Genomic DNA, 26,728 nt, shown 5'->3' on the forward strand with positions numbered 1-26,728 from the left:
GTGTATTTACATGATAGAATATTATGCAGCTGTAAGAAGAAATGAAGTTCTAAGACATATGACAACATGGATGAACCTGGAGGACATTATGTTGGGTGAAGCAAGCCAAACACAAAAGGACAAATATTGTATGATTGTGCCATTATAAACTAAATATATTGTATAAACTTATGGAGATAATAACCTAAATATGGGTTACCAGAAAATAGAATGAGCTTAAGAATGGAAACCTGAGAGCTAACTAGGGCAGAATTGGTAAAAAGGATGTGTATTAATATTGGAAATGAATAGAAAAGGTGAAGCACATCTTAGTGTTGGTAACTAGCAATGCTATTATATGGATATGACAGTGGTTGAGAGGGAAAGTCTAAAGTCATGTACACTACTAAAAGGAAAGCTAAAATATGTTACTTGGGACTGTTTAGCATAGCAAAACCTCATGTGAATAATGACTACGGGTAATATTGCATATATAATGCTACAAGATATGAAAGCAGACAAAAAACACATTATGCTAAGTGAAAGAAGCCAGATACAAAGTACTATATATTGTATGATTCCATTTATATAAAATGTATAATAAATATAAATCAATTTATAAAGATGAAATTAAATTTAATGGTTATGTAGGGCTGGGGAAGGATAAAGGAATTGAGAGGTGACTGCTAAGAGGTATGGAGTTTTTCTTTTTGGAGTAATGAAATTGTTCTAAATTTTTTTTTGTGGTGATGAATGCCAACTAAAAGCCATTGATTACACCCTTTGGATAGACTGTATGGTATGTGACTATATCTCAATAAAACTGCTTTAAAATAAATAAATATGCAAGAATAGTCAGAAATAGCAGCTGTGTACAGCAGGGGAGGCATAGAGAGATTGAGGTGATGAATTTGTTTATTATTATTATTGAAATAATGAAAATGCTCTAATGAAGATTGAAGTGATCAAATGTGATTATGCTAAACACCATTTTTCATTGTACACTTTGGATAGATTGTATGCTTAACTAATGTGTATCAATAAAATGGGTTTGTTTTTTAAAAAACGGGTTAACATGCTTAGGAACGTTTTATTTGGACAACTTCTCTTAGAAGGGGTGCCAGGCCCCTTCGTAGTCATTTACACTTGGAAATCATGGTCTAGGGGACAGCCTCCCTTAGAGAGAATGGGCGACATGCACATCAGTTTCAGCGATACCACGGGATCGATGGGCAGCAGGAACTGCAGGACGAGTCCAGGGGCTAGCAGCTTGGCTTGGAAAGAGAGAATTTGGGAAACCTTAGCATAGAGGTGTAGAAAGAAGACACCAAGTTATAGACTACCGAGGGCAGAGCTGGCCTAAGCAGAGAAGACCAACCAGGGAGGTAAAGAGAACAAATAAAGTGCAGGCTGGAGAAAACCCGAAGAGGAGGGAGAACCAAAAACTTAAAAATGGGATAATCGGATAGCTTATACTATTCCCTGTTAAAAATCATACTTCAGTATCACGCGACACTCCCTAGACCTGGGGTCTCAGCTTCTTCAATTGAGGAAAAAAGCCTGCAACTAAAGGCTCTTTGCAAGTTTGAACTCAACCTCGACCTTGGAGGCACAGTAGACTTCCCTAACTGGGGGCGGAAGGGCGCGCATGCGCCCGGCGCGAGCCGTGCCCCGAGGGGGCGGGGCCTGTGCCTGCCCCTTTGGGGCCTCTGAGGGCGCCGGCCTGGCCCGCCTCACCTGCGCGTCACGTGACCGGCGCGGCTCGCGGGTACCCGAGGGCGGATCCCGCGGGCACCCGAGGGCGGATCCCGCGCGCAGCCGGAGTCCGCGAGGCGGAAGGGGTCGAGCCCACGGGACACTTTAGCGGCAGCTGCGCAGGTGGGGGAGTGCGGCTGGCGTGTAAGGGGCACCGTTCCGACTGCTGTCTCCCTCCGCTCGTGGAGCCTCCTTGCACTGGGTGTCGGAACTCGCGGTTTCTCGGAATCTGGGTCTCAGCGCACGGCGGGGACCAGCTCTAGATGCGGCGAAGCCCGGCTGCGTGGCCGCAGACCGAGTCGGGCAGGGCCTGCCGGCTTCCGGGCCCCGGCTGAGCGCTGGTGCCCGCGGCCTCGGGATGAGCGCCCGGCGGCTGCGTCCGCCCTTCTGCCGCGAGTTTTTCGGTCTGCGGAGGCCAGACTGGCTTCTCGCAGCTGGACAAATTCTTGGTCTTTGTGTGCGGGGGGACTAAGTGGCAGGCTTTATTTTGGAGGATTCTTGGCGTATATCAGGTTTGCTCTGCAGAGATGGGGATGCGGCCTTGACGCTTGCGCGTTAACATGGGCTAGTTGAGCCGGTTTACCGGGGGTTAGCGTTTGACGTGAGCGGCGAGGCCTGCGTGGACGCCCACCCCCAGCCGCAGGTAGGGTAGGCTTGAGAACTCTTTTCAAAACAGACTCTCGACTGACTGCAGTCTCCTTCCTTCGATTGAATGGCCTCGAACTGCAGTGGAAGCCCATTGTCCCCGGGTGTGGAGGCCAAAGTAAAGGGGAAGGAATTTTGTTTGGACAATTATACCCGTGTGCGCTTGGTCAGTAGGGATTTGGGAGTGCTTCAGAAAGCACAACGTGATCCTGATTGTTTTCAGTGCAGGAATACAGAAAATTATCCGCCAGAAAGTTTCCCCCCCCCCTCTTTATTGGGGCTTGTCTGTAAAAGAGGCGGAACTTTTGAAATAAGATGAAAATGGGAAAAGGCTCAGTCCGTATTTTTGTTTTTAGAGACTTCCTTAAATAAGCAAGATTAGGACAAGAGATGCTGAATTTTGCAAGCCTAGTTTGTATCTTACCCTTCAGGTCTGATTAGTGTCTAATGCTACACCATTTTTCCACTGCCAGATATTTTTTAGACTTGATACATTAATTTTGTAACCATTTCATATTGCATTCAATATATAATATTTAAAGGCTAGAGTTCAACTGGATTTAGAAAAAAAATATTAATCCAGTAAATATTTATTTGAGCATATTAAGAAGGGCAAGGCCCCTACTCATTTGTAGCCTACAGTCTAGTAGGGCGAGACCACTAAATAAATAAATAAATAAATCAGGTGGTAATTGCTACACTGAAAACTAAAAGAGGATGGTGTGCTAACCTGGCTACTTTAAATTTGGAAACCTGAGGAGGGACACTAAAATTGAGATCTGAATGGGAAACCTGAGGAGGGACACTAAAACTGATATCTGAATGAGAAATAGGAACCAGGAATTCCAAGAGGCCTAGGGAAGGCAATTTCACAGCCCTGTGAAGATCCAAGTCTGGAATCACTTTGGTCAGGAAGGCTAGAAGGGAGTGAGGGAGAGTGGCAGGAGTCGAGTTCTGAAAAGGAGGCAGGCAGGGGCCAAATCACGTAGGGTTTATAAATTAGGATGAGGAGTGTGGATTTTATTCTAAGTTTGTAAATGTGTTCTTGACTGCTGTCTGGCTAAACTTTTTCCCCACTCTCTTAGTTTTCGTCTCTTTGTTCCTTAATTTATGCAGAGTTGGTTTTTCTTCTCAAATCTTTTATTTCATTATTTTATCAGACAAAATGACAAACCATGACATAATAGCTTCCAACACTGCCACTTAAATTATGAGCGACACCTTTTGTTAGTTTTTGTGAGGGAACCCTACAGTTGCATCTTAAAGGCAGAGCTCCCGCCACCCTGTGGAAGGAGCAGCTGAAACAGATTGTCAAAGTAGTAAAAAAATCTCTGAGTTGAGTTTAGCAGATCTGCAATGAAGCGGTGTTGAGAATTAATTTGTTAATGGAAAAGGCTTCCAAGGTGAAAATACCTGAAGCTTTGGATTTTCAACATCAAATCAGGGTGAAGTTATTTGACAGGGTTCTTTTGTGGCAGTTGTGGAACTTTGTTGATGTGGAATGGAGCTGTGATCATCATCAGAGTTTGTGGTCTTATAAATGTTGTAATTCTTTAAAAATAGTGGAGGTGCTTTCATTGAGCAAATTCTTTAATGGTTTCTGCTTTTTTTTTAAATGGATTTGAGTCACATTTACGTGATTCCTGGGATGAAGTAACCTTTCTCTTTTTAAAAATTGCAGGTAATTTTACTCAACTAAAGAACATGGTGAAACTAATTCACACATTAGCTGATCATGGTGATGATGTCAACTGCTGTGCCTTCTCCTTTTCCCTCTTGGCTACTTGCTCCTTGGACAAAACCATTCGCCTGTATTCCTTAACTGACTTCACTGAATTGCCACACTCTCCATTGAAGTTTCACACATACGCTGTTCACTGCTGCTGTTTCTCCCCTTCAGGGCATATTTTGGCTTCTTGTTCAACAGATGGTACCACTGTCCTGTGGAATACTCAAAATGGACAGACTCTAGCAGTGATGGAACAACCCAGTGGTAGCCCCGTGAGGGTTTGCCGGTTTTCCCCAGACTCCACTTGTTTGGTATCAGGGGCAGCTGATGGAACTGTTGTTTTGTGGAACGCACAGTCATACAAGTTATACAGGTGTGAATATTTAAACCTTTTCTGTTTTAATCCTGTTCTTCCCCAAATGGCAGAAAACAGACTGTTTTGATGAATTTAGAAAGCAGGTAACTCAGACATCACAAGGAAAAGTTTTCACCTGTCTTCTGAAGGTTGAAAAACAGACATGTTTAATATGATTCTTATAGTAACTTTGCTTGGCTTTGAAAGTTTTATATTTCCAATCTATTTTTTTTTTCATTTTGAATCAAAGTTAATCTTTTTAGGCTTTTGTAAACTTTTACCTTAAGTATGAGGCAAAGAAAATTTAGTCTTATGAATAATGTTCAGTAATTATGGCTCAAGTGTTCTCATTAATAAAGTAATGATAGGTACATCTCACCTAAGAGATATAGCTATTTCCTTGACTAGAATTCTCAGTGGGTGAATGATGAAGCCCAGAAGGAAAGAACTTTGTAACTGGTATGGTGCTGCATTTTTATTATTAAAAAACCCACAAAAAACCTGAAAAATTCCTTTTGGATAACAATCAGTTAAATTATACTAGTAATGTTATGTTGCAGATTACTAACATTAAAACCACAGACTTTTGTTTTTTAAAGATTTATTTATTTATTTCTCTCCCCTCCCCCCCCACCCCGGTTGTCTGTTCTCTGTGTCTATTTGCTATGTCTTGTCGCTTCTGTTTTGACAGCGGCACGGGAATCTGTGTTTCTTTTTTTGTTGTTGTTGTTTCAGCTCTCCGTGTGGGCAGCGCCATTCCTGGGCAGGCTGCACTTTCTTTCGCGCTGGGCGGCTCTCCTTACGGGGCGCACTCCTTGCACGTGGGGCTGCCCTGTGTGGGGGACACCCCTGCGTGGCACGGCACTCCTTGCGCGCATCAGCACTGCGCATGGCCAGCTCCACACGGGTCAGGGAGGCCCGGGGCTTGAACCGTGGACCTCCCATGTGGTAGACGGACACCCTAATCACTGGGCCAAGTCTGCTGCCAAAACCACAGACTTTTAAAGATTAACGATTGAAATAGCCTATTATACTTTTGGTCCGCATCCCCAACATCACACAACAGAGCACAAATGCCAGCTGGTCAGCACCTGTGATCATTTAGGATATGTTTTAAATGGTATAGTAAACACTTAAAGCACAAAGAATAAGATGCCTTTAAGTTATTTTTATATGAATGTAATACAACTGTGCTAAGGAATCTTCTGTTTCACTTGTAATGATATCTGCCTCTATTATGTAATTCCCTAATTTATGTTGTAATTAATTTAAAATTATCTGTCACAGATTTAGCCATTGAATGAATACTGCATTAATGTTGGAGTTTTTACAGTTTATTTTTCCTACTTAAGAAAATAATCATATTATCAGCACAGTGCTTCTGTATCTTCCCAAGATAAAGTCAACTTATTCACAGCATTTTCTTTTCAAGAAGAATTTGTATTTGAAAATGAGATGAAAGATCTTACCTTTGCTTCTGAGTGATTTTAATACAAACATTAATAGTACCTTTGACCCCAATAAAATGTTTTTTTTTATTCCCCCCCTTGTGGCTTTTGCTTGCTGTCTGCTCTGTGTCCATTTGCTGTGTGTTCTTCTGTGTGTCTGTATTTATTATTACCCCCCTTGCAGTTTGTTGTTTTTTGCCCTCTGTACCCATTTGCTGCCCGCTCTTCTGTGCTTTTGTCTCCCTTTTTTGTTGTTTCACCTTGCTGAGTCCGCTCTCCATGGTGCTTGCGGGCTGGCGGCTCTCCATGGCGTGTGGGGGAGCCTGCCTTCCAAGAGGCCCCGGGACGCGCACCCAGGGCCTCCCATATGGCAGACAGGGCCCAACTGATTGAGCCACAGCCGCTTCCCTAAAATGTTTATTTTTTAATTAATTATTTATTTTGAAATTTACATATGGTGAAATGCACAGATCTTTTTTTTTAGATTTATGTGTGTATGTATGTATTTATTTCTCTCCCATCCTCTCCCCCCCCCCTCAGCTGCTTGCTCTCTCTATTTGCTGTGTGTTCTTCTGCATCTGCTTGCATTCTTGTCAGCAGCTCTGGGAGTCTGTGTCTCTTTTTGTTGAGGCAGCTCTCTGTGTGTGTGGTGCCATTCTTGGGCAGGCTGCGCTTTTCTCGCTCAGGATGGTTCTCCTTACGGGGTGCACTCCCTGCGCGTGGGGCTCCCCTATGTGGGGGACACCCCCACATGGCATGGCACTACGTGTGCACATCTGTACCACGTGTGGACCAGCTCACCACACAGGTCAGGAGGTCCTGGGCTTGAACCCTGCACCTCCCATATGGTAGGCAGATGCTCCATAAGTTGAGCCAAATCCGTTTCTCAAGAATGTTTTTTAATACAAATAGTTTCATCTTGTTTTTTTAAAACGTAATGACATTGGAGGTGGACTTGGACCAGTGGTTAGGGCGTCCGTCTACCACATGGGAGGTCCGCGGTTCAAACCCCGGGCCTCCTTGACCCGTGTGGAGCTGGCCCATACGCAGTGCTGATGTGTGCAAGGAGTGCCCTGCCATGCAGGGGTGTCCCCTGCGTAGGGGAGCCCCACGTGCAAGGAGTGCACCCCGTAAGGAGAGCCGCCCAGAGCAAAAGAGAGTGCAGCCTGCCTAAGAATGGCGCTGCCCACATGGAGAGCTGACACAACAAGATGACACAGCAAAAAGAAACACAGATTCCCATGCCGCTGACAACAACAGAAGCAAAGAAGGCGACGCACCAAGTAGACATAGAGAACAGACAACTGGGGCAGGGGGAGAAGGGGAAATTAATAAATAAGTAAATCTTTTAAAAAAAAAAACCCATAATGACATTATTATCATTGCTTTTTTTTTTGGCTAAGTTTTGTAGAATTTAATGTGTTCATACTAATGTACCATATTTAAAAATAGGAAGATACGTGGGCTTTGGTTTGGACCACAGTATGAATTCATTATGTTTAAGCAAAGATAATGTTTAAATTCCTCCTTTCTTTTAGAAAGCATATTTAAGTTTATAGAGTATAAATATTTTATTTCTGTAGGCATCTCTTGCTGTTTCTCTAGTTCCGTAATAGCCTTTCCCCCCCCCAACTGTGTCAAGTTGCTCTTGGAGACTAAAATGTAAAGTAAAAGATGCTCTGAAGTGACAATTCCCTTTCTTTCTGCTTTCATTTCATTTCAGATGTGGTAGTGTTAAAGATGGCTCCTTGGTGGCCTGTGCATTTTCTCCTAATGGAAACCTCTTTGTCACTGGCTCTTCATGTGGAGATTTAACAGTCTGGGATGATAAAATGAGGTGTCTGCATAGTGAAAAAGCACATGATCTTGGAATTACCTGCTGCGATTTTTCCTCACAGCCAATTTCTGGTTGGTTATTTTACTCTTTTAAGGCACTAGTGATTCCTATACATAATTTGTTTATGACTTTTAGTTCTTTTATTCGTTTTCATTTTATCACAAGTAGAAAGAGGAACGCTTTTAATTCATGCCTTTTAAGGAATCATCCTTGATGAAAATGCATTTATGAAGAAATATATGGGAAAATCAGGTTTTTTAGTGTATTTAGATGACTCAACTTGTTACAGTAAGTCAATTCTTGAATATGATAATTGGGAAGTCTTAACCTTATCAGTTTTACTCATGAGTTGGTTGTGATTTTTTTTTTTAAACAACATTTGATGTAATATCTAGAAAGTGTGGACTCTGCAATAAAAAGCCAAAGGCATATAAAAATATACTTTAACTTTAAAAAAAAAACTTAATACTTTGCCTGTATCTTACCATCATGTATCTAACAGTCAAAAGTTTGCAATATAGATAAAATATAGATGGATATATAAGAGCCACAAGAAAATCCCCATGGTTGTGATTTTTAATATACTACGTTAATATTGAAATAGAAATGTGAAATTAAAAAATTGGAAACAAAAGGTACGTTTTTCCATTTACTAATTTAATCTTCCAGAAGCTAAATTGATCAAATTACTAATTTAATCTTCCAAAAGCTAAATTTATCAAATTGGTAGTTTAACAACACAATTGTTTTTCTTTTTTTATTGTGGTAAAATATGTATAATTTAAAATTTACCATTTTAACCACTTTTAAGTGTACAATTCGGTGACATTAAGTACATTCACAGTGTTGTGCAACTGTCACCACCATTTCTAAAGTTTTTTCATCATCCCAAACAGGAACTTGATCAAACATTTGCCTTTTTATGTCTGACTTATTTTGCTTAGCATAACGTTCTCAGTCAAGGTTCCTCCATGTTATAGCATTGTATCTGGACCTCATGCCTTTTTAGGGTTGAATAATATTCTGTTGCATATACAGTACCATGATTTGTTTATCCTTTCATCTGCTGATTGACACTTGGTTTGTTTCCACCTCTTGGCTATTGTGAATAATGCTACTATGAACACTGGAGTATAGATTGGTTTTAGTGTTTTTTTCAATTCTTTGAATGTATACCTAGGAGTGAAATTTCTTTGAACTCATTCTTATATTAACTTCACCACCTAATATGATCATGATATTTATTCTTTCAATATATGGTTTTGTGTTAACTTAGAACAGTTTGACAAGAATCATTTCTTCCATTTCTGTGGCACCTTCTCTGCATCTTGGTTGAATGTTTGATCAATTGTAGGAAGATTTAGACTTATTTTTTAATTTAAATGATCTGAAAATGGATTTTCAATTAATACTATTACCATATTAGTTGATAGAGTAAAACTAAGGGTATGGGAAAATTTCACTAATCCAGACAGAGAATTCTTGAGATTATATATACCACAAAATTTCCTGTTTCAGTGGTCTTAATTACATTCACAGTGCTGTGTACCATTACCAAAACTTTTTCATCACTCCAAATAGAAACTCTGTAGCTTTAAAATAATAATGCCCCATTGCCTACTATGCCTGGCCCCTGGTAACCTCTAATCTACTTTCTGTTCTATGAATTTGTTTATTCTAGATATTTCGTTTAAGTGGACTCATACAATATTTGTCTTTTGGTGTCTGGCTTATTTCATTCAGCATAATGTTGTAGAGGTATTAGAACTTCATTCCTTTTTATGGTGCATAATATTCTATTGTATGTATATACCACATTTTGTTTATCCATCAGTTTATATAATGATATAAATATACAGTTGTTATATCAGTTGATGGCCACTTGGGTTGTTTCCACCCATTGACTATTGTGTATAATGTTGCTGTGAACACTTGTATACAGATATCTGTTCAAATCTCTGTTTTCAGTTCTTTGGGGATATATATGTAGAAACAGAATTGTTGTCATATGGTAATTCTATGTTTAACTTAATGAAGAATCACCAAACTGTTTTCCAGTAATGGCTACAGCACTTTACATTTTCACTAATAGAGTATGAGAGTTCCTGCTTCTTTGCATCCTCATGGGCACTTGTTATTTTCTGTTTAATTTTTTTTTTATTTTTAATTTTATAATAGTCATCCTAGTGGATGTAAATAGTATCTCCTTGTGATTTTGATTTGCGTTTCCCAAATGTAATGATGTTGAACATCTTTTCCTCTGCTTATAGGTCACGAATATATCTTTGGAGAAATGTTTATTTGCCCATTTTTAAATTGGGTTGTTTGTCTTTTTTGTTGTTGAGTTGTAGGAGCTCTTTATATATTCTGAATGTTAAACCCTTATCAGACATATGGTTTCAGGTATTTTCTCCCATTCTGTAGGTTGTCTTTTCACTCTCTTGATAATGTCCTTTGAACCAAGTTTTTAATTTTGATAAGTTCAATTTTCTCAGTATAATTTTAACCTGTGTCCTGTTAGTTTTTTAAGTACTACTTTTGAAATAGATTTCACCTTATGTTTGAATTCCCTGATACTTAACCTTTTTTTTTTTTAAGATTTATTTTTATTTATTTCTCTCCTCTTCCCTCTTCCCCCCATTGTCTGCTCTCTGTGTTCATTCACTGTGTGTTCTTCTGCATCTGCTTGCATTATCCAGCAGCACTGGGAAACTGTGTCTCTTTTTTGTTCCATTATCTTGCTGCGTCAGTTCTCTGTGTGTGGCGCCACTCCTGGGTGGGCTGTGCTTTTTTTCCTGTGGGGTGACTCTCTTTGCAGGGCATACTCCTTGTGTCCCTGCATGGCATGGCACTCCTTGTGTGCGGCAGTACTGTGCATGGGCCAGCTTACCATATGGGTCAGGAGGTCCTGAGGATTGAACCCTGGAACCCTCCATATGGTAGACGGACGCTCTATCTGTTGAGCCACATCTACTTTCCCTGTGATAATTACTTTAAAAGTAATTAAACAGGAATTAGGGGTAACTGCTATATTTTCTTAAAAGACAAAATATATCATTTTAATGTGTTATTTAATTGGTATTTGTTAGCTCTAAAAACTTGATATGTTGACACTCTTCCATCTTTGTGAAGTTTTGCTCAAATAAAGAAAAATCCTGTTTGCACATGAGGATAAATGATCAATTCTGGTTTTTAAATGATAAAGTTTGGGTTAAGTTATTATAATTTAACATTTTTCCTGAGGAAAAGAATATTTCTAAATACTATAGTTAGATATTGAGCATAGGCACATATTTTTAGCTCCATAATGTTCCATTGTCCTAGCTGGATTTCCACTATTTAAATAAAGTACAGAATAATTCAGAGACTCTATTTATTTAAAAAATTTAAAAAGCTTTACTAATCAGATCTAGTAATTAAATATTTTACTATCAGCCATTTATAGAGCAATATGGTTTGCCTTGTAAAGTCTTAAATGATGACCAGGAATTTCTTGTATTAAGATTTCTGAGAAAGGTTGCACTTGGGCTGACTGCTACAAAAACAAAAATGCAATTGTAATGTGGAAGTTCCGTGGAGTTAGAAAAACTTTCAATGAAATAAAGTTAATTTGTTGCCTATTAAAATATATATTTGCTGTCAGTGAGACAGAGGGAGTCCATAGAAAAGTCTTATTTTACATACTGTAGTGTGTACATTAAATCCCATGTACTGAATATTTGCAAAACCAGAGTGCAATCTCAAGATGAATTTTAGGCTTCTAATTGTGGTTTACTACATATGAATGCCAGAACTCCCTTTGATTGACACCGTACCTCTGATAAGTAGGTAGAACTAATAAAATATTTACATTTTTCACAAGGTGCTTATCTAGTGGCTATATAATAATACACTGAAATTTTCTATGTAATGATAAATAAGTAGTTTTATGTGACGCCAAGTTTACTGATTGCTTTCCCTAATTTGTGTAATATTTTCCACCACATGGACTGGTTTGACGTTATTTTGGGTTTATACAGTTGGGTTTATATTTGGATATATATAGCATTTGTCTTAATTCAAATGAAAAATAAGTCTCCCATTATTATTCCGTGTGAATTATAGATCAAGCTTTTCAGACATTGATATATCCTAAAGAAGCTAAGATGGAATAATTGAGCATTTAACATTTATAACTGACTTTTCCTCCTAATTTTCTCCATCAGTGCCAGCCTCATAGATTCTAAAATTGGGTTGGAGGATGCTCAAAATTGACCCTTGCAGCCTTGAGTTATATCTTTAGTGGAAGGTAAATAAAAAGGGCTTTTATTATAGCAACTTAAAGATGCAAAAATTATAATCCTTTGTAATACCTTGTTTAGAAGAAATTCTTTAACACACTTTATTATGTTGTATGAGTTCGTTAATAATGCTTGTGAATATGGTTTAAATGAATAGAATTAACAGATCTCAGTATAAGAAATTAGAAGTTTTGGCTTAAATGTGCTTTCAATTTTTTGTTTTGTTTTTTTTTTTTTAAATAAATTTACACTTTTTTTTTAGGTGGTGAACAAGACCTTCAGTTTTTTAAATTGGCATCATGTGGTCAGGATTGCCAGATCAAAATTTGGGTTGTTTCTTTTACTTATATCTTAGGTATGTATTCAATAGTTTTCTAAAACTATTTGTGATTCAGGTATAATTTCTATTCTAATTAATATAACATACTCTGGATATCTAAAAGTAATTATAGAAATATTTTTTATGAAATTTTAAATACATGTAATACATATGCATGATTTAAAAATTGGATGCTCACTAATGATCACGATTTCACGACTGCCACCACCCCCACCACACATATTCCTACTCCCCTGAGGTAATATCCATTTTCTCTGTTTTCAGTTCTTTTGTGGTTCCTACTGTTAATGTAAATATTGCTTATACCACTGTATTTTTAAATTTATTTTCACTTCAGTTTTTTGACCATGTTTGGGTCTTTTCCTTTGTGTTGTATTATTCTCTTAGGTAGCCTTTCAAGTCAAGAAACATATTCAGTGTTTTTGTTTGTTTGTTTTTTAAGATTTATTTTTTTTTTAAAGATTTATTTTTTATTTATTTCTCTCCCCTTCCCCACCCCCACCACCCCCAGTTGTCTGCTCTCTGTCCATTCGCTGTGTGTTCTTCTGTGTCCGCCTGGATTCTTCTCAGCAGCAAGCGGAATCTGTGTCTCATTTTTTGCGTCATCTTGCTACTCCAGCTCTTCGTGTATGTGGCACCATTCCTGGACAGGCTGCACTTCCTTTCGTGCTGGGCGGCTCTCCTTGCGGGGTGCACTCCTTGCGTGTGGGGCTCCCCTATGCGGGGGACACCCCTTCGTGGCAGGACATTCCTTGCTTGCATCAGCACTGCTCATGGGCCAGCTCATCACATGGGTCAGGAGGCCCTGGGTTTGAACCCTGACCTCCCATGTCGTAGGTGGACACCCTATCCGTTGGGCCAAATCTGCTTCCCCATGTTCAGTTTCAGAATACAGCATTCCTTTACCTTATTTCATTAATAATAATTTTTCCTCCATTTTCACTTTTCTCTCTATCTTTTTTTTTTTTTTTTGTAACTACCAATAATTGTTAGGCTTCCTGAATTGATTCTATATATCATTTTTCCCCTTAATTTTTTCTTTCTTAGTTTTTCTACTTTTGGGGAAAATTCCTCTGCTTTTTTTTAAAAACTTCTTTTGAATTTTTATTCCATCAATGCTATTTTCAATTTCTCAAAGCTTGTCTTAGTCTTTATTTCTTTTTCATAGGGTCTTCCTTTTATTTTATGAGTGCAAAATCTACCCACATCTCTGAGGATACCAATTAGAGATTTTTATTTTGTTTGTTCCATTCTGTTTCTTAATCATCTTTGCTCTCCTGCCCTTTCTGTGCGCGCGTGCGCGCGTGTGTGTGTGTTTACCCTGATCTTTCTCTTTGATATTGTTACCCTCAGATCTCTGGTGATCCTTGGCATTGCATTTGAGTTTAAGAGTTAGACAATGAGGGAAATGGATTTGGCTCAATGGCTAGAGCATCTGCCTACCACATGGGAGGTCAGGGTTCAAATCCAGGGCCTCCTGACCCGTGTGATGAGCTGGCCCACATGTAATGCTGATGCACACAAGGAGTGCCATGCCATACAGGGGTGTCCCCTGCATAGGGGAGCCCCATGCTCAAGAAGTGTGCCCCATAAGGAGAACCGCCCAGTGTGAGAAAGTGCAGCCTGCCCAGGAGTGGGGCTGCACACACAGAGAACTGACGCAGCAAGGTGATGTAACAAAAAGAGACACAGATTCCCAGTGCCGCTGACAAGAATACAAGTGAACACAGAAGAATACACAGAGAGCAGACAACTGAGGGTGGGTGGGGGAGAGAAATAAATGAAAAATAAATCTTAAAAAAAACAAAACAATGAAAATGTGTCTTGAAGCTCCGTACATGTGGATAGAGTTTGTTGTTGGCTGTTTTCTCCTTTTGGAAAAGGCAATTGTGGTGGGTTAGGGACCTTTAAGAATATGCATGTCTGAGTCACTCTGAACCTGCACTGGAGCTCCCCAGGCAGTCATTATTTTCCTTAGAAATGTTTTGTCTGGGGATAAGCACCTGACTGTTGTATAGCATACTGTGCATGGGATTGAAGGTAAACAGTAAATGTTTCATTTATTATTATTATTTTTTTAAAACTGTTTTTTCTTTTATTTCTCTTCCCCTTCTCAAACACCCCTCCCCCCCATTGTCTGCTCTCTTGTGTCCTTTTGCTGTGTGTTCTGTGTCCGATTGCATTCTTGGTGGCACCAGGAATCTGTCTCTCTTTTTGTTGTGCCATCTTGCTGCATCAGCTCTCCACATGTGCGGCACCACTCCTGGGCAGGCTGCACTTTTTTAGCGTGGGGTGGCTCTCCTTGTGGGACACACTCCTTGTACATGGGGCTCCCCTACGTGGGTACACCCCTGTGTGGCAGGACACTCCTTGCACACGGCAGCACTGCGCATGGGCCAGCTCACCACACTGACCAGGAGGTCCTGGGTTTGAACCGTGGACCTCCTGTGTGGTAGGTGGATGCTCTATCAGTTGAGCCACATCTGCTTCCCTAAATGTTTCATTTATAGACTTCAGTTAATTTTTCTGTTTTTAAATCTATGACTGGTCATTCTGATGTTCATTTTCCCTGCTTGTTGAAAGTCCCAGGTCTCTTGGGGTTTTCTAGGACAGATTAGCTTTCTTCTTGGCACTCTGGTCTATTACTCCTCTGTATTACCTCATCAGTTAATCTGCTTTCTGTCTTCCCAAAATTGATTTCAATTTCTGGTTTGCTGATGACCCTTTCCTGTTCTCTTCATTGATGTGCATTTATATCTTTATTAATTCCTTCGTTATAATTTCATTGAAGACTCTGAAATTATGTAGTCAAATGGTCATTTTGATTCAGATGCCTACAAATATTTTATGTTACCCAATAAATTTCAGTTAAATCACAAATAGCATTTTTTATCAGTAATTATAGTAGTGTGTCCTGAGCACACACTTTTTTATCCATTACCGAATTTGAAATCATGTTATCACATTGCATTGCAATTATTTTCTTATTGTATTGTTAACCTGAGTTGCAAGATAATTTTTTCATTTTTGTTTCCTTTAGACACTCAGAAGTTATTTATTGAATTAATGGGTGAAAATTGTTTGACTTACAAAAAGAAGCAACTGTAGGCACTATCCACTTGTTAATTTTTCTCACCTTGTTATTTTCAGGTTTTGAATTAAAATACAAAAGTACACTGAGTGGGCATTGTGCTCCTGTTCTGGCTTGTGCTTTTTCTCATGATGGGCAAATGCTAGTCTCAGGGTAAGATGCTTAATTTCCTGTTGATATGAAGTAGAACAGACATACAGAAAAGCACAAAAACAAAAGAATTGGTTGATGAATTATTATAATATATACCTGTGTAACTACCACTTATGTCAAGAAAGAGAACATTGCCTATTGTGACCTGACCCAAAAACCCTCTTCTTCCAAATGCCCTTTTCTGGTCACTTCTCCTCAGGTCATAGTTACAACCTAGTTATGTATTCTTAAACATACTAACATGTTTTTTTTCCCTTTTTCTCTTTAAAAAAAAAAACTGATTTAAAACAAATGATACAATATGAATTATTTGTCTGGTTTTCTTTACCAATAATAAGTTTGTGATAATAATTCATATTTTTCCATATAGTTGTGGTTTGTTGAATTTCATTGCTGTGTAATATTCCATTTATGCATATACCATAAATAAATTATATTGTACTTTGAGAAAATTAGAACTAAACAAAGAGTGTGTAAATTATGTTTAGCATAGATATAAGCATGTAATGTTAGCTGATATTATTTCTCAATGTTTTCGAATGGAATTTAAAGTTTAATGCTATAACTCTGTTTTTTTGACATCCAGGATGCATTTATATGCTTCCCATTTTCTTTTATTTTATATTTGAACTTTGAGATTTATGACAAAATTCTGTAATCAAAATCCCTCATCAATACTAGATGGCCTATTTAACAAGGAACAAATAAGTCTTATTTTTAATAAGACTGAAGTACTTTGAACACACTTCTAACGGGTGTTACTTGTGGTAAGACTATAATAAGCTACCTTTTAATAACAATACATACAATATTAATGTATAGAGAGCAGTAACACTTGTTGATTTGTTTTCTCACCTTGTAGCATATATATAGCAGCATAAAGACTATTTCCAAGAGGGATAAATACCATGAAGAAGCATATTTATCTGTAGTTTTAATATTTTTTCTTTGTATGATGATTTTATTCCTATCTAGAACAGGGATTCTTAACCTCTTTTGTTCCATGGACCCCTTTGCCAGTCAGATGAAAACCATGGACCCCTTACTAAGTCCACACTGTATTATTTAATAAATATATCACATGTGCACCAGCATGTCCCCACAAGAATAATGCTTTCTTGAATTTCAATTCAAGCTCATAGACCCCTTATTTTTTTTTTTTTTTTAAAGATTTATTTATTTATTTAATTCCCCCCCTCCCCTGGTTGTCTGTTCTTGGTGTCTATTTGCTGTGTCTTGTTTCTTTGTCCGCTTCTGTTGTCGTCAGCGGCACGGGAAGTGTGGGCGGCGCCATTCCTGGGCAGGCTGCACTTTCTTTTCACGCTGGGTGGCTTTCCTCACGGGCGCACTCCTTGCGCGTGGGGCTCCCCCACGCGGGGGACACCCTTGCGTGGCACGGCACTCCTTGTGCGCATCAGCACTGCGCATGGCCAGCTCCACACGGGTCAAGGAGGCCCGGGGTTTGAACCGCGGACCTCCCATATGGTAGACGGACGCCCTAACCACTGGGCCAAAGTCCGTTTCCCTCATAGACCCCTTATTAAGAACCCCTGCTCAAGTATAATCCCATCTGGTTGCTTTTAAGTTTTATACTATTAGAAGAAACCATGCAGAGGCAACATGAGGTTTAGAATAAAATTTTCAAAAATGGTCATGATCAAAACAAATAGACATTAATTAGTCATTAAGGAGCAACCATATCAGTTGTAATGATCAGTACAATCTGAAACAAAAGCCGAGAGTAATAGCTTTTTCTTATAATGGTTTTTCTTTTTGAGTTACTAACTTGACATGGAATTATCTTCTTTATGCATCACAGTTTTTTGTTCAGTTAATGGTTATAAGTTGTAAATAGTATATGCTGTTTTAATAAAGTTTATAATTTTCTGTCACATATGGCATGAAAAAAATCTACAAATGAACAAAGAGTGACTGTATTCCAAATGTTTGTATATTATTTCAGACTTTTCTAAAAAGTTACTAAAATGATTTAAAAATACTAATTACATAAATGCTATACTGTGTTTTTATAGAACTTTCACCCATAATTTTCTTTTTTTTAAAGATCAGTGGATAAGTCTGTCATAGTATATGATACTGTAAGTATTTCAAAGTCTTGCATATGATGTATATACATTATCTTTATTAGGCCACTGAACTTGAAGTTTAGTTAAGCAAGATTTTAAAAATTACATTTTTTTGTTTGGTATACCTAAGAATATATAATACATGCATTTTTGTAACTGCTAAAGTAATTATGCAAGTATGGTATTTGTCTGAAAAAACCATCAAATATTTCATAATGATTTTAAGATAGACAGGATTTTTAATCTGATCATAAAAAAATACAGATTTAAAATGAAAGCAGTATCCAAAAAATCATTTTTAGTCGGTTATTCTTAAAATGTAATACCAAGTTTCCATAATAGCAAAGAATGGATGTTTACCCTAGGGTTTTTGTAGGGTATGGCCGAAAATGGCCTGCCACTCTTAAGAGTCCTGGCTAGATTTAGAGACTAGTATAAGAAAGAGTAGGCTGTAATGGACTTGGAACTGCAGTAGTTTTTGGCAGATCTCTATGGGTAGAGACCAGTGTTCCATGAGCATGAAGAAAAATGAACATTTTGCATAGTGAAGATGTAGTTAATGGAAGTATGCTTGTAAAGCAATCAGTGTTGAGTAGTCTTAAAATGATTGATTTTAGGCTGTAGCTAAGCCCACAGATGGAATAGAGATGTAAATCATCAAAGTGAAATAAGCAAGAAATCTGAACTAATCCTCCATGCACAAGTTGAAGTTACTGAGGTTCTGGCAGGAAATGAGAAAGAATACTTAGGCTAGGTGCAGTAGGTCCTTACCGTTTATTTCCATGAGATACCATATTTACAAAAACAGCTGTAACATCTTATTTTCTCCATTAACTATGTATGTGAATTCCAGTTAAATAAATCTAGATGCTGGAGATGGGCAGCTAAGTGCACTCAAAATCTAAGTGGCTAATTTTTACCTACTGGTTCTTCAATGTATGCAAGTCAAATACCATAGTAAAAATACAGATTATTTCATGTGATAGACATTTAGTTTTTTAAAAATCAGCAAATGACAAAGGTCTACTATATTAAACATTTCTGGAAAGATGGTCAGTTGAAAACAATGTTGATAATTTTAAAAGAGTGAAATAAATACCTGATAATATTATTAGTCATAGATGCCTTTCTTAGGACTAATTTATTGGGTTAAGTTTCAACTATTAAAATAGTGACTAATAATATATATAATTATATGGTTTTTCCCTTTGAATATATTTATATAGCATAAAAACTATCTCAAATGAATCAAATAATCTATCAATAACTTTTGTCTGAGTAAACGTAAAGCTGTTTTTATTGTTTTCTAGAATACTGAGAACATTCTTCACACGTTGACTCAGCACACCAGGTCTGAACTTAACATTGATTTGTATTAATGGAATTCAGTATAGTCAGAAGATACATAATAGTTGTTTCTGTTAACTAGGTATGTCACAACCTGTGCCTTTGCACCTGGTATCCTTTTACTTGCTACTGGTTCAATGGACAAAACAGTGAACATCTGGCAATTTGACCCAGAAGCACTTTGTCAAGGTTAGTAAGGGCATCATCTTTAATCCAATTCAATTCCAGTCACCATTAAAATCAGAAATTCAGTAACTATTTCAACAAGATATTCATGTTGCTTTTCTCAGTGTAAAGTGTACATCAAATGTAATAAAATTTAAAAATAATTGTGGAGAAGCCAGTGTTAAAGGAGTTGATTTACCTTAAAACTGTTAGTAAATTCTCTTGGATGCATATCCATGTATATCACACCTCTCATGGTTTTGTAAGCTATTTATTTATACTCCATGCTAATTTTCAGATAAATATAGTCTGAGAACAAAATAGAAATTATAATTTTATTCTTTTGGTTTTATTTTTGTCCTCATCAAACAATGTCAGGACCTAATTTAGGATTTTTATTTGCTGTGATATGCAAATGATAGAGCAAATACCTCTAGTGGTTTAGAATTTTATATAGTAAAAGAAAGTTGTTTTCCTGGCGTGAAAAAGTATTGGATAGACTAGTATTTAATTAAATATTAAGTAAATAATACTAAATAATAAGTTACACGCGGGAATGTTTGCTTTTTAGAAGTCTTAAAATAGCAATATACAAATTTAATAAAATTTCGTTTACTTGTAATTCATGATTATAAAGGAAATACTTTTTTCTTTTATTTCTCTTGCCTTTTTGCTTGTGTGTGTGTGTGTGTGTGTGTATGATATGTGTGTGTTATTGTTGTTTGGGTGGGTTTTTTTTTGCGTTTTTTTTTTAATAAGTAAGTAGCACAGAAGATCAGCCGAAACAATTTACTGAAGATTGGTCAGAGGAGGATGTCTCAACGTGGCTTTGTGCGCAAGGTTTACAAGACCTTGTTAGTGTTTTCAAGATGAATAACATTGATGGAAAAGAACTGCTGAATCTTACAAAAGAAAGTCTAGCTGATGACTTGAAAATTGGTAAGATTAGTGACAGAATGGCAATCTTTAAAAAAAATTTTAATACTTTACTCTTAAGGTTGGTTTTAGTTGTATTAATGGTTTCCTCTTAATATTCTAACACTAATTATTCTGGTGAACATCTTTGTATAGAGGGAGAGAATATTCTTATTAGGTTAGGGAAAATATAATATTACATAGCATTTCTTTGGGTGACTAAAGGTACTCTGTAATTTAAAAAAAATTTAATTTGTAATTGAGACATAATTAACATACCATAAAAATCGTCCTTTTAAGTATACAATTCAGTGATTTTTTTTGTGCAGTCTCAGAGTTGTACAACCATCACCATTAATTTCAGAATATTATCATCATCTCCAAAAGACCCTATACTCATTAGCAATCACTGTCCATTTTCTCATTCCTCCAGTCACTAGTAACCATACTTCCTGTTTCTGTGGGTTTGCCTCTGCTGGACAATTCTTACAGATAGTCGTACAGTATGTGGCCTTTTGTGTTTGGTTTCTTTCACTTAGCATAATGTTTCCAAGGTTTATCATTTTTTTGGTGTGTATTTGTATTTCATTCCTTTTTATGTCTGAATAACATTTCATTGTACGGATACAACATACTTTAACTGTTCATCTGTTGATGGACATTTGGGTGGTTTCTACTTTCTGGATGTTATGAATAATGCTGCTATGGAAATTGTTACACAGGTGTTTTGTGCACATATATTTTCCATTTTCTTGGGTATATACACAGGAGTAGAATTTCTGAGTCATATGGTACCTCTATCTTTAACATTTTGAGGACCTGCCAGACTGTGTTCCAAAACAGCTGCACCATTGTACGTTCCTACCAACAATGTATGAGGATTCTAGTTCCTTCATATCCTTGTCAGCACTTGTTATTTACTGTCTTCTTGATTATAGATGTCTTGGGTTTGCAAAGTAGTATCTCACTATGGTTTTTATCTACATTTCCCTATAAATGATACTGAGCATCTTTCCATGTGCTCATTAGCCATTTGTATATCTTCTTTGGAATTTTGTCTATTTAGATCCTTTGCCCATTTTTAAATAGGATTATTTGTCTTTTTATGGTTACATGTATGAATTCATTATATATAAAAATATTTTCGCCCATCATATGGTCATCTTCACAAAGTATTTTTACTGTTAAAGTGGAGGTGTGTCTTCCTTTTTTTAATTTGCTTTCTGTGAAATTTATGTCTTTGTTGTACCTCTCTTTTACTGCCTCCTTTTGTATTAGAGATTTTCAGGTGTACATTTCAATTTTTTCTTTGTTTTTTTTACTGTATTTATTTGTATTACTTTATTAGTGTTTGCCTAGGGTTACAGTTAGCATCTTATGACAATCTAATTTGGATAAATACCAACCTAATTTCTCTAGTATGGAAATATGTTGGCCCAGTATAACTTCATTTTTGCCCTCCTTCCTCCTTTGTGCTATTATTTTTATACAAATTATATCTTAATATTGTGCCCATCAAATATTTATAATTTTTGCATTCTGTAGTCACCTTTTAAACCAGATGGGAGAAAAAAAGGATAATAAGCAAAAAATATGTCTTGTATACTTAAGGAGTTACCTTTAATGGTTTTATTTCTTTATGTTAATTTTGAGTTTCATTTACTGTAGCGTATCCTTTAGTATTTCTTGTAAGGCAGTTTGGCCAACAGCAAATTCCTGTTTCTGTTTGTCTGAGAATGTGTTTAGTTCTCCTTCCTTTTTAAAAGATAATTTTCCTGAATATGGAACCCTTGATTGACGTCTTTTTCTTTTAGCCCTTTGAATATGTCATCTACTGCCTTCTGGTCTCCATGGTTTCTAATGAGAAATCAGCCATTAATCTTATTGAGGATCCCTTGTACATAATAAGTTGTTTCTCTCTTGTTGCCTTCAGTATTCTCTGTTTGTCTTTGTCCTTTACACTTTATAATTATGATGTATCTAGGTGTGTACCTTTGAGTTTATCTTAAATGGAGTTTGTTGAGCTTTTTGGATGTGTAGATTAATGTTTTTCATCAAATTTGGGACGTTTTCAACCATTCTTCAAATATTCTTTCTTCCCCTTTCTCTCTCTGGTACCTTTTGGAACTCCTATTGTACATATGTTGGCATGTTTGTTGGTGTTCTACAGGTGTATGAGGCTTTGTTCTTTTTTTTCCATTATTTTGTTTTCTGTACTTCAGACTGGATAATCCCAATTGAACTGTCTTTCCATCACTGATTCTTTCTTCTGTTATTGAACCTTTCCAGTGAATACTGTACTTTTCAACTCAAGAATTTCTGTTTAGTTCTTTTTATAATTCCCATCTTTTTGTTAATATTTTCTACTTGGTGTGAGACATTGTTCTCATATTTTCCATTGGTTCCTCAACAAAGTTTTCTTTAGTTCTCTGAACATATTTTAAATAGCTTATTTTAAGCCTTCGTCTAGAAAGGCTAACAACTGGGCTTCCTGAAGGACTGTTTTTATTGACTGCTTCTTTTCGCATATATACGGGCAACACTTTCTTGTTCTATTGCATATTTTGGAAATTTTTGTTGAGAACTGAACATTTAAGTAATGTGGCAACTCTGGAAATCAGATTCCTACCCTCTTCTTACGCCAGGATTTCTTGCCGTTGCTGTTTGTTCTTGTGGTTGTTTGTGTGTTTAGTGACTTTCTTGAACTAACTGAGCAAAAATCTGTATTCTTTGTCATATATGGCCATTTAAGACTGCTTGGTTAGCTTGGTGACCAGCTAATAATTTAACAGATTTTCTTAAATGCCTGGAACCAATAAGTCTCCCATCCTTTGCTAAGGCATTCTGTGAGTATGTTGGAACATACCTTCAGTGCTCAGTCAGACCGTTTTTAACTCTGCTATAGCCTTCACTTCTTGTGCAGAGCCTCACAGTCAGCCAGAGGTGAAAATTTAGGGCTTTCTCAGTTCTCTTGGACATATGCAAAGCCTTACACATTCGTGTGACTTTTTAGATTCTAGAAATATGTTGGAGTGTTTCAAAAAGTCCCCTGTGGACATCTTATTCCCCACCTTTTCTTTTTAAAAATTTTTTTTTTTTTGGTCAACTTCTTGTCAGCCCCAACAGTTATTGCCATCTCAGGCAATTGTATTGTTAAACAGTTGCTATTGATTGTTTTGATAAACATTCCAGGGGAAAGGGCTGTACACACTGAACAAGGTTTGAGTCAGGTCAAATAAATATAAGCCCTTTGAATGGGGGTTTCTAGGGAACTCTAAGATGGGTCAAATAATGAAATAATAGGAATTCTCTAAGAATGATATTTTGGGGGAATTCCAAGCCCATTCTCTCCCCTCGATTTTCTCCTAGGCTGCTGATTTTCACTGTGATTGTTGGACTGTTGGTCTTCAAAGCTTCTGTGGAGCTGGGTGGGGGGAGAAAGATGAAAATAGGGCAAATTAAAAGGCCAAAAACTTTTTTTCTTACCAAGATTTAGCTATTTTCCTTGAAAAAAATGTTCCTTCAATTTTTGCATGACTGGTTAATTTCCATAGTTCTGAAAATGTTGATATGACAGTTTTTGCTGTGTTCTTTGCTTTTATGGTGAAGCAGCTTTTCAGAGATAACTTTTTTCACCGTTCTTGCTGACATCACTCTGTAATTGTAATCTGAATACAAAAATTTAAAAAATCTATCCTGCTTCTTAGAATATACCAAATTTTGAATGATCTTAGAAGCAAAGCTGCATTAGGTGTGCTGAGTCCTAGTTGTAGACAGCTTGTGAATAACAGGTATGGTAGACTTTTCAGGTCTTCTTTATGTTCTGTGAATGTAGAGACTGTCCATTTTTGCTAACATTTTATGCCCAGGAGTTGGCACAGTACTTTTTTATGTAACAGGTGTTTTAGGGAATTTTAATTGAGTGAAGGAAAGAATGTTAAGAACCTTCAATTTTTAAATATCATAAGCAAGTTTCTGTATTGTAACATTTTATATATACCTGAAGTCAAACTAATACTAGTTTCAATCCTGTAGATTACAGTTTAATCTTCCAAAGTACAGCCATGAACTTGAAGTAGGCAAACGTCTCCTAACCAAAATAGTGGCATTTAGCACTAACAGAGAGGGGGAAGCTTTACAAAGACAATTAAGAGATGATTTTAGCCACTGGAATCACTTTCTAGTGTCAAAGATAAAGTAATGTATTACAAATACAGTTTGATAAAGATGTAATTGTGGTATGAACAGAAATCTGAGAGGCCTACTAATTTGACTTACTCTGAGGTAATATTTGAAGGGAGAGTCGATATTTATAACCGTGAGTTTAAAAATTTATCCTATACTTCCATTTATAATGTGTATATAGATATTATAATACATATAACATACATTCTAATATTTAAGTTATACTATAACTTAATACATTAATATATCTTATATACTTTGTGAATGCATGTATGTATGTGATGTATTGTATAAATATTTCCATAAAAATGGTTAGCATTAAGAGAAATTTGGTGTGAAACAACAAAGCTTTTGGCATCTGTGTTAGTCAGCCAAAAGGGTGCAAAATACCAGAAATGACTGGTTTTTATGAAGGGTATTCATTTGGGGTAGAAGCTTATAATTACCAGCCATAAAGCATAAGTTACTTTTCTCACCAAAGTCTTTTGCCACATTGTTGGAGCAAGATGGCTGCCGATGTTTGCCAGGATTCAGGCTTCCTGGGTTCCTCTCTTCCTGGGGCTTGCTTCTCTCTGGGATCAGGGTTCCTCTCCTCCCAGGGCTTGCTTCTCTCTGGGCTTGCTTCACTTTCCTCACAGCCAAGCTCCTCTGTGTGCTTACTTCCTGGGGCTTTAGCTCAAAACTCGAGCATCAAAACTGCAACTGTCTTCTTTTGTCATGTCTCCATCAAGGGATGGGGACTCAATGCCCTATTGACATGGCCCAATCAAAGCCCTAATCATAATTTAATTAAGTAAATGTGAAACTTTAAACCGACCAGTTTACAAATATAAACCAATGTCTATTTTTGGAATTCATAACTATCAAACTGCTACAGCATCCAAAATGCTTTCTTTATGAAAATGCTAGGTAGTTTTGCTGTTTACTCTATTTCCTTTTGGACATATTCTAGTGAGTGTATCCTGCTTTATTGGGTGGAGGATTTATTATCAATTCATGCAGAGATTTTGTAACCAATCACTATGAATTTATGCATTGGTAGCTTTATTTCAAGAAGGTTGATGTGCGTATGGTGTAATATTAATAGATATTTATGAAACTAATTTGAAGTTAGATGTATTTTATCAGTCCAAGTTCTATAAGTAATTTTTTGTGACATTTGGGTCTCCGTTTTAGGGGAAGAACTTACAGAACAAAAGGTTAATCTAAAGTTTTCTTAAAGGTTTTTTTTCCTTTAAATACTAATCTGTCAGATGAAAATTAAGTTGTGTTTGAATTCTACAGGTTGATTGATGTTTTAATATAGTATCTAAGTTTTTAAATTCAACTCTTATGAATCAATAATTTGCTTTATTTTTTTAAAAGCATAGTATTTCTTTTTTTTTTTAAGATTTTAATTTTTTATTTCTCTCTCTCCCCTCCCCACCCCCACCCCCCAGTTGTCTGATCTCTGTGTCCATTTGCTGTGTGTTCTTCTGTGACCGCTTTTATCCTTATCAGCGGCACCGGGAATCTGTGTTTCTTTTTGTTGTGTCATCTTGTGTCAGCTCTCTGTGTGTGCAGCGCCATTCTTGGGCAGGCTGCACTTTCTTTCGTGCTGGGTGGCTCTCCTTACGGGCGCACTCCTTGCGCGTGGGGCTCCCCTACGCGGGGGACACCCCTGTGTGGCAGGGCACTCCTTGCGCGCATCAGCACTGTGCATGGGCTAGCTGCACACGGGTCAAGGAGGCCTGGCGTTTGAACCGTGGACCTCCCATGTAATAGGCAGATGCCCTATCCATTGGGCCAAGTCTGCTTCCCTCAATAATTTGCTTTAGAAGCAAATTTTGACTTAAGAGAATTTGAAAAATGAAAAAAGCATTGGTTACTTTAGATGTACATTTTCCTAAATTTTGTCTTAAAATTATGTAAAATAAGAGTCAATTGAAACTTATTTTATAAATTTTTTAGGGAGGTTATATAAAAACTAAAGTTCTCTGTAGTGTCTTCTAGGAAATTGAGCCTAATCACTTGTCTGTGTTTTAAGATATGTAATAACATTATTGAAAACTAAGTATAAATTACAGCTAGTTTTTCTTTTTTTTAAAATTCAGTTTGGTAAATTCTTTTTGTAGTTAGAATGCCAGTACAAGTATTTGATTCAATATGTCTCAAGAATTGGCTTCCTGTAGCTGGTGTTCCTTCATTATCCTAGACTTTAGCCCATTATTGGAGAGGAAAAAATGCTAATTGTGTAGAATCAACCAATTTTAACCATAGGATGATATATTTTTAAAAGATTTAATGGTTTAAGATGAGAAATAATAAAGAGAGTTTGGTCATTTTTGCATTATCCTTTGAATGCAAAGTTAACAAACAAATCATCAATGAGCTATAATTTTGATTTGTTTTTCTAAGCAGTGATGATGGCTGTGGAA

General features: G+C 37.0%; 1 protein-coding gene across 4 annotated transcripts in view; it reads left to right on the forward strand.

Annotated features, from left to right (window-relative positions):
- The first annotated feature begins 1,646 nt into the window (after positions 1 to 1,646).
- Positions 1,647 to 26,728, forward strand: part of WDSUB1 (WD repeat, sterile alpha motif and U-box domain containing 1) — a 50,367-nt gene continuing 25,285 nt past the window's right edge. The window contains exons 1-9 of one of the 4 annotated variants that reach the window (XM_023583395.3): positions 1,647 to 1,857; positions 4,307 to 4,481; positions 7,635 to 7,819; positions 12,291 to 12,383; positions 15,519 to 15,612; positions 17,678 to 17,711; positions 19,010 to 19,050; positions 19,129 to 19,235; positions 19,971 to 20,150. In XM_023583395.3, coding sequence (XP_023439163.1) covers positions 4,357 to 4,481; positions 7,635 to 7,819; positions 12,291 to 12,383; positions 15,519 to 15,612; positions 17,678 to 17,711; positions 19,010 to 19,050; positions 19,129 to 19,235; positions 19,971 to 20,150 — 859 coding nt within the window. In that variant the 5' untranslated portion in view covers positions 1,647 to 1,857; positions 4,307 to 4,356. Of the gene's footprint in view, positions 1,858 to 2,063; positions 2,378 to 4,060; positions 4,482 to 7,634; positions 7,820 to 12,290; positions 12,384 to 15,518; positions 15,613 to 17,677; positions 17,712 to 19,009; positions 19,051 to 19,128; positions 19,236 to 19,970; positions 20,151 to 26,728 lie in introns of those variants that run through there. The other 3 variants (XM_004449126.5, XM_023583397.3, XM_004449127.5) reach the window with 3 other exon arrangements.

This window comes from Dasypus novemcinctus, chromosome 7, assembly GCF_030445035.2.
Source record: "Dasypus novemcinctus isolate mDasNov1 chromosome 7, mDasNov1.1.hap2, whole genome shotgun sequence".
NCBI classification, from domain to species: Eukaryota; Metazoa; Chordata; class Mammalia; order Cingulata; family Dasypodidae; genus Dasypus; species Dasypus novemcinctus.